The following is an 8,590-nucleotide window of genomic DNA, read 5'->3' as shown; positions in this document are numbered from 1 at the left end:
AATATTCATGGCTGGGAGGCCTTACTGTAAATGTTTCCATACCAGTTGCCCTTTATCATTATTGGGGGGGGGGAGGGGTTCATTTTTCCTGTAGAATCAGCCCTAATTCGCCCAGGTTGGAGAGAGAGAGGTGCAATTTTGTTGGTCTGCCTAGGGCACAAAAATAAGTCATCCTCGGCCTGAAGTGGACACATTATATTTTGTATATTTTGGAATACGTCCACCCCCATGTCTTTCAGGAAGGTGCAAGCAGGGGAGCCAGTTGAAGTGTAAGAAAGCTTATTAAATTAACAACTGAAATAGCTCATCTCTCGAGAAATCAAGACAGCGATATAGAGCAATATCTAGACAAGATAATATTACCAGTTCTGACACCTGAACAAGCTGAAATCTTAGGGTGACCATTAACAATAGAGGAGGTAGAAGATGCGATAGACCAATTGAGTAATAATAAATCACCTGGGTCAGATGGACTCCCCAAAGAAATATATAATAAATATAGGGATTTACTCCTTCCCAAGCTATTGGAGATGTACGAGGCAACATTTACGGAGGGCGAGCTTCCGAGATCACTAACAGAAGCCACAATCATCCTGATCTAAAAAAACCCGGCAAGGACCCGCTAGACTGCGGATCTTATAGACCCATAGCACTACTAAACAGACTATAAAGTCCTTACCAGAGTTTTAGCTTCTAGACTAAATGAAGTTATACTAGCTTTAGTACACCCAGACCAATGTGGGTTTATGCCAGGGAAGTCCACATCAGACAACATCAGGCGAACACAGGTGATTGCACAAATTGGTCAGACGAAGGGACAGGATTGGGCATTAGCATCCCTGGATACAGCAAAGGCATTCGACTCGGTCGAATGGCCTTTTTTAAGCCAATGTCTAAAGAAACCAGGCTTCGGCCCCCGTTTCCGTAAATGGATAGACATACTGTACTCCAATCCCAACAGCAGACTACTGTTCAATGGAGAGCTGTCCCCCACCTTCACCCTTTACCGCGGAACACGTCAAGGCTGCCCATTGTCCCCACTTATTTGCCCTCACCATAGAAGCATTGGCAGCTCAGATCCGCCAAGACTCCATCTTTACAGGGATTAAATTGGGCCAAAGGGAGGACAGGGTTGGCTTATATGCCGACGATATGATTTTATTCCTATCCAATGCGAACACTTCCCTACCACCTGCTATTACACTTAATTAATAACTTTGGGACTTACTCAGGATTACAGGTGAACTGGGGGAAGTCAGTATTTATGCCATTAGGTACCAGACAATGGGAAGGCCCAGCGATAGTAGAAGGGCTAGCGGTAGTAACAGAATTCAAATATCTAGGGATTATGATTACCAGACTACATCAGGATACACGTAAACATATCACGGGCCCGCTACTTTCGTATATAAGAGATAAATATAAAGCTTGGAAACCTCTGCCGCTCTCAGTAGCGGGCAGGATAAACCTGGTCAAGCTCATAATCCTTCCAAAATGCTTATATGTATTACAACATGCAGCGGTTCCCCTTCCCAAAAAATTCTTCAAAGAGCTACACTCTTTAACAGGAACATTTGTCTGGGCCTCCTCCAGAGCGAAGCTCAGCCTACACACCAGAACGCCCAAAAAACGTAGCAGGCCCATGCTTCTATAACCATTACTTGGCAGGACAGCTCAGATATCTAGGTTGCTGGACAGGAGGACAGTCCCTGCACAACTCGGAACACCACCTACAACATTATCTCGGCCTAAAAACACTATGGCCGGTCCTGGAACCGTCTCAAGAAGTAAATCTAACATTACTACCCCTACATAGCCTAGCCAGGCAGACAAGGAAAGCGGCCAGACAACTAGCTAACTTCACAGATATAATGGCCGAGACCCCGCTATGGCACAATCCTACACTCTCATCTTCACACATTAGAAGGGCAAATGAATTGGGAGCAGAAAGGCATAATTAGGTTGGGAGACATATTCGAGGCAAATGTTCTATGTTCCTTTCAGGAATTACAAACTAAATATGAGCTGGACAGATCCTTCTTTTACAGATATTTACAACTCAGGCACGCACTGGAGGCTCAGTCCCCTACCCCTCGACCCCCTATTTCCTCCTACCCATTAATTGGCATTTATAGGACACAGGGAACGAGGGGACTAGTATCGGCACTCTATACCCACTTAATCCGTAAAAAAAAAATCCTTAAAACCCCACTTCCACTTATAGGTAGAAGACACTTATCCCCTTGCTAGAAGAGGAATCTATCCCGGACATTCTATTGTCACACCTCAAAGTTTCCCCATCAGTAAACAATAGACTTATCCAGCTGTACTTCACACACCAAGCATACTTAACTCCAGTCCGACTAAGGCACATGAGCCAGATACGTACTTCGGCATGTCCCAGATGTGGAGATTTAGACGCAGACTTCTGGCACATGAGCTGGAGTTGTCCTCCAATTCAGAAATTTGGGAAAGACATAACAAGCTTCCTTACAACTATCTTACCAGTACCACATTCCCCAGAGTTATGCTTACTGCGCTTAATTTCTGAAGTAGATTGGATTCATTACCAAATAATATTCTGACAAGAAACATTGTTTATGGCCCGAAAGTGTATAGCACGGAGATGGTACTCTCCAAATACCCCTACTCTCAGCATGTGGAAGCTGCAGGTAAACCAGATTCTACCATACGAAAAAATAATCTATAAACAGACAAAAACCAGACAAGTTTGACCGCATCTGGGAAGACTGGTGTGACTCACCGAGAACCAACTACTCACCCCCCAGACTAAGGGCAAATATGAGGGGCTTAACAGTATGACAACTTAATTCATTCTAGAAACATTATTGATAAGTAAGGGAAAACATAAGACATTGAACTGAACAATGTAACGTTAACAGATAGGATATAAGTAACTGGTGGTGGGGAACCTAGTCTAAACATCACCCCCGAGAAACCAAAGGAATCTGAGCTTTCAGGACGTAGATATTAAAATCAGCATAGGCACGTAGCCCGACCATTAGTGATGAAGAACAATTACACAACAACAAACCCTCCCACAGAATCACAAAAAGTCAAAGTAGACCATATACAAACTGACAGCTGGTAAAAACTCGATGTTTATTTTTATTACTTGTTTTTGTATTGACAACCTGGAATACAGACAATGTGAATACCATGAAACATGTACAAGATTGTAAAAGATACTATGTACTAATGTCTGTTGTTCTGAACTGCAATAAAAAGTTTAAAAAAAATAAAAAATTAACAACTGAAGAATATGGTATTATAAAAGCATGCCTGCAATCTATTTTACAGCATGTATGGGAACCTGTACCCACTAAAATATAGGCCCATGGTAAAAGTTACATTTTTATATATCAGGGTTTTATTAAAGATTTATTAATGTAGCTAGAATTCTGTCTGTAGTTTGCAAAAAAAAAAAAAAAAAAAAACAAACACACACACACCACATTCATTAAGGGTTTTAGACAGTTTGACTCTCCGGCGACTAGCTCGACAAAAGGGCGTGGCCTGTGATTACACCGGATTTATCACCCAGCACCAAACACTTATATGAATCTGGTGTAGAGTAAGACTGACTAGTCTAACTCTGCACGGTCTAACCTTAGGACGCTTTAATAAATATAAATGATAGGGTACATTTATAGTTATGTATACCAGGGTGACATAGTAGGAGGACTATTCTACCCAACTTGATGTACTTCTCTACTTAGCCAAAACATAAGTCCAATCTGTTTTCAACCCAGCTCTTGTTGTTAGACCGCCACCGACCGGATATTGACCGAAGACCTGGTGCTGGAATCTTAAGTATAGTTTACCAACTTTAAGAATACATAAAAATGCTTTAATATTAGGAAAAAAAAAGTTTAATGTATGTATAAATGCAAAAGACAGACTGAAGCATAGAATGTGTAAAATATTTTATTTGACATTTTATGAGATCAAGAAAATTTCTAGCGCTTTAATGATTTACACTTCACTTCTGTCTCGGCACCTCCTTCAGCCACTGTATCTTTGAAGCAGGAAACCGTGTGGAAAGTTACATTTGACATAACAATTGTGAATTGACCCCTACATATTGCCTCACAAGTGGGAATAGAGAGATTTAGGCACAAGTTTCCCACTGTCTGAAGTACAAGGGATAATACAAGTTACAAATCATATTGGGCATGGTTACTGTATAAAACATGCAGCCAGTGTAGAACTAGACTGCATCAATTCTTATGATAATATATATGTATAGGTATCACTCCCTTAAATGGTTTTCAGCAGCAATATATTTTCTTTCAAGTTCATAAGATTTTATATCAGTGAAAGGATTCACTGCAACATTAAAAACTCATGTAGTTGCACCTATGATACAATCTTGTATTCACTAAGGAACTGGGGTAAGGAGGTGGAGGCACACAAATTCTGCACTTTTCTATGTATGTAGCAGTCCCATCAATGCAGGCTGTGCTATAGGATTGTGTTCCCAACTTGGAATACACTACAGCAGCATAATAAAGTGAATTACCTTGTGCAGTTTTACCTTCTCTGCAATTTGAATGTGACTTACACTAGAAATTATAAAAAGTTGTGTGTGTTGCGGACTGCACAACTTGCAATGTGGATTACAGATGATACTCATTTTACATTAGACTGTAGCTAGCAAACCAAACGAGAGTTAAAAAGGATGTGAGCAGGCTTGACATATAAAAAATGTGCACACAAACTTGCTGGCCAAGTCTCAAGCAGAAGCTTGGATATATACAGTGCGAAATATGGCTGCAGTTCTAAAAATCCCAAATGCATCTATGTTTGGCATCAGCCTTCAATTAATGGCATTCTCACTGTGAAACTGTGTTGAGCGGGTAGTTAGAAGCCTTATTTTAGATGTTATTTGGACTATTAGCTGCCATAGAAAAAACAGAGAGCAAAGGATTTGGCTTAAGGCTAGAGGCAGTGTTCACACAAAGCATCATTAGAGCCATGGTGGCAGCAAAAAGATGTGAAGGGCCCTGAGCGGTACTGATGTTTATCTCCATCACTTGCATCCCTTACTTTGGATTGTTTGCTATAGACAGACACAAGCTTTGTAAAATCGGCTAAAACAAGACCTACACATATAATGCTCATCCACTCGCACCTGAGCTAAAATAGTTTTAAAGAAAAGAGGGGGGAAATAAAAAGCCATTGTCACATTCATTTGGTCCAATCCCCTTCCCCAGTAGCCTCCTGCTTATACCCTCTATAATATTCTTAAAATACAAGTTGGTGCCCCTTAATATTAAATACATGAGACAGGCTACATGGAGGCAACACCTATAGTTCTCCTTAGTTACATTGTGACATGTTAATTGCACATAAACCTATATTCCTTCCCAGTCATCTAAATGAAGCTCAAGGAGAAAATGAGTAGAAACCTGCTTCGTTTTTTGCACTTATTCTGTTTAAGATTAGACAGGACGGAGGCGAGACCATTCTACTGATGTTGCTAATTCTTTTTCAACTTGATCCTTTGTCTTGGGTCACAAGAGACTGGTCAACCTGGTAGTTTTCATTCAATTTTATTGCATACAGCAGTGACCATTGGCATCCTTGAATCGCAAGCGCATCTTGGGTCTGTACTTTTCCAGATAAAGCAGCTGTTTGGAGTTGAACGCTCCTCTTCGTTTCCTAGTAGCAGAAAAAAAAAGATCTGGTTTTAGAAAGTTTTTTTTATTTATTTAAAAACACCTCATGATAAAAATCACAACTTAAATGGAATTCTACTTTGAGATACACACTGGAGATCAAAATTAGAACTACACAATGACCTTGACATTGCAGTGATGAAAGCAAGTTTTACTTATTTAAAATTAACTGAAAAAAATTAGGTTTGTCAACAAACAAGGGAAAGGCTGAACCCAAAGTGTGTAAAGAAGTCAGTGAAAGGGGGTGGAGGAAGTGTCAGGGTTTGGGAGAATGTTTTCTGCAGCAGCAATAGGACCTCTCATTAAGCTGCTGGCAGAGCGAATGTATGTATTTATCAGAACTTCTTCGATACATGGCTCCTTCCTTGAGTTCTTCACTCAGCCAGCAATTTTCATGCAGGACAATGCTCCTGTCACACAGCAAAAAAGGTAAAGCAGTTCCTTGACACAGAAAACAATGAAATGGCCAGGAAAGAGTCCTGATCTAAACCCAATACAAATACTGGAAAATGCTTATGGCCAAGAAACCCACAACAGTGAGTGTGAAAGAAGACCAGAGCAGTGTCAGAGATCAGTGATGTCCTGTGGCTACAGATGTGCTGAAGTCATTCACAGCAAAGGCCTGTACAGTTCCTACTGCTTGGTGAATGTAGCAGAGAAACAGAATAAAATTTTCTGAAGGTTACAACAGTCATTGCAGTTCTCTACCAAAAGTAGATCAAGATAAAGTATTTTGTTAAAAACTTGATCATAATTAATTTTGTAAATCACTGTTCTAGTGGCATGGTGTACACCTTACATAAAAATGCATCAAATGTTGATCAATGTAGATTATATTATTTCTGGGAAGAAAAATATTTTGATCTGTATACGAGATGTATAATGAAGAAAATTTTGTTCACTTGCATATTTAGCTTGAAATAGCTGAAAGAAAAATGCTGGCTCCTCTGGCACATCACAATAAAAGGTTTAACAAGCAGCTTTTGCAGAGCCTTGTTTACCAGGCGTGGAGGTCTCAGGAGGTAGAGTCAGAAAGCCAGATTGGGAGGGGGAAGAAGAGAGCGCGGCTGTTAATGAGCTCACTTACTGCCTGATAAACTGCACAGCATCCTCGTACTTCATCCCGCATTCAATCAGTGCTAGAGCAACCAGCACAGGGGCCCTGGAAGAACACAGTGCAGACATTAGTTTCATAGACTGGATCTTCGGGGCTCACCAGAGGTACAGACACCAAAAAAAGCAGAAATAAATGGATTATAACCAACGGTTTCTTCAACCCCCCCCCCCCCCCCCATTCCACTGTCAGTACTACCCATAACTCGGCAGAACGGCTAATGCTACACATTTGCTTTTAAGCCTGATTGCCCTTTCGCAAATTATTTGGCTGGGTCTAAACTAAAAGTAGGTCAAGTAACACATTTACAGTAGAAGCCGCTTCATTAGTACACTACAGAGGGTTAAACAACTGACTTCACAATAAATTAATGTCTCCTCATTTAATGTCACATCATTTAAAGTTCTAGTCAAATGAAAGTAAGCGTCAAAAAAAACAAAGGTAGCCTGGGCCCACAGCTCATAACCTGCAGCCAGACACTTTATTATCTGTTACCAATCAAGCTGCCAGGCTGGGTCCTGCAACATTCCCTTCTACAAACACTCAGTTCCCTGTGCCCACAGGCAGTGCCCGCCAGCTCTAGTATAATAAGTGCTGTATGCTAATTAAACAGAATCATGGCACACCAATTATTCATCAAACACACCAGATGCCGCATCATTTCTTTTACTGATATTATCTTACAGCCCATCCAAAACAGTGCCCTGAATAAAATTATATACACTACTAGGGGCATAAAACACATAGAATGTTGCTAGAAAATACAGGAGGCCATTACCAGATAAACTGATTCACAACCACATTTTCTACTATTCTGCCATTTACATAGAGGTGTAAATTTGGAGTAACTAGATTATACAGTGACATAATACCCACCTGCCCAGTCCTGCAACACAGTGAACTGCAATGCAGCAACCTGGTTCTTCGCGAAATTTGTTTTTTAAGAGATTAAGCCAATCATCCACTATTTGTGTAGGAGGTGGTGCTCCATCATCAAATGGCCAGTCCTAAAAGAGAAACAAAACAAACAAAAATAAATAAATAGTAAAAGAAAAGCAAACCTTCATCTAAAAGAGACCTCAATAAGCCACAACAAAAGGCCATAAAAACAACAAAAAAAAAAAAAAACCCCACCACATGTATTATATACAAGTGGGAGGGGTTGGGGTAGAATCCAGACCCAAATAACCTGTCTATATTCAGCCTATTGCTGGAACAGGAGCCAAGGTTGCCAGTTTTTATGAAACTTGAAATATGTGCCATGGAGCAACGAAGTAAGGTCCTCCATGTGCATGATGTCATCATTGACCTAGTTAATCCACATGGATACTGTTGGAGGGGTGCTCTTTTTCCACAATATTGGGATTCAATATTGGGCAGCCATAATCAAGAGTCGCAATAGAGAGCACTTGTATGTTGATGTTCAAATGTCACAGTGATTAAGGATTACTAAGGGGGGGGGGGGGGTGTCAAGTACTATATAGAGTTTCCGCAAATTAAGGAGATGAGGCACTGTCGTTCCTATCAAAATGGGTTGAGGGCCCGGCATGACCAGAACATGTGAAGGAAAGTTCCCTAGTCTTCTCCACATCTATACCATCTGGCCATGAGCTTGTACCCCCGCTTCCTGATACCAAGAGCTAACAGATGTGCTGTGGCATAAATTTAAAGATCTGTGTTTTTTTGTTCTGGTTTTAAAGGAAATGTTCAAGGCAAGTTCCCACTGTATCAAGTATTGAGGGCCAGGGTCGTCAAGAGTAGCGTGTGACAAAGT

At 40.7% G+C, this 8,590-nt stretch overlaps 1 protein-coding gene across 2 annotated transcripts in view; it reads right to left on the bottom strand.

The window, feature by feature from the left end:
- Positions 1-3,932: 3,932 nt before the first annotated feature.
- PTP4A2 (protein tyrosine phosphatase 4A2) overlaps positions 3,933-8,590 on the bottom strand; it is a 29,070-nt gene continuing 24,412 nt past the window's right edge. For both annotated transcript variants that reach the window (XM_072136609.1, XM_072136608.1), the window contains exons 4-6: positions 7,693-7,823; positions 6,790-6,864; positions 3,933-5,685 (exon numbers count right to left, since the gene is read on the bottom strand). In XM_072136609.1, coding sequence (XP_071992710.1) covers positions 5,577-5,685; positions 6,790-6,864; positions 7,693-7,823 — 315 coding nt within the window. In that variant the 3' untranslated portion in view covers positions 3,933-5,576. The remainder of the gene's footprint in view (positions 5,686-6,789; positions 6,865-7,692; positions 7,824-8,590) is intronic.

Source organism: Engystomops pustulosus, chromosome 2 (assembly GCF_040894005.1).
Source record: "Engystomops pustulosus chromosome 2, aEngPut4.maternal, whole genome shotgun sequence".
Taxonomy (NCBI): Eukaryota; Metazoa; Chordata; class Amphibia; order Anura; family Leptodactylidae; genus Engystomops; species Engystomops pustulosus.
This window is presented reverse-complemented; position numbering and strand designations above follow the sequence as displayed.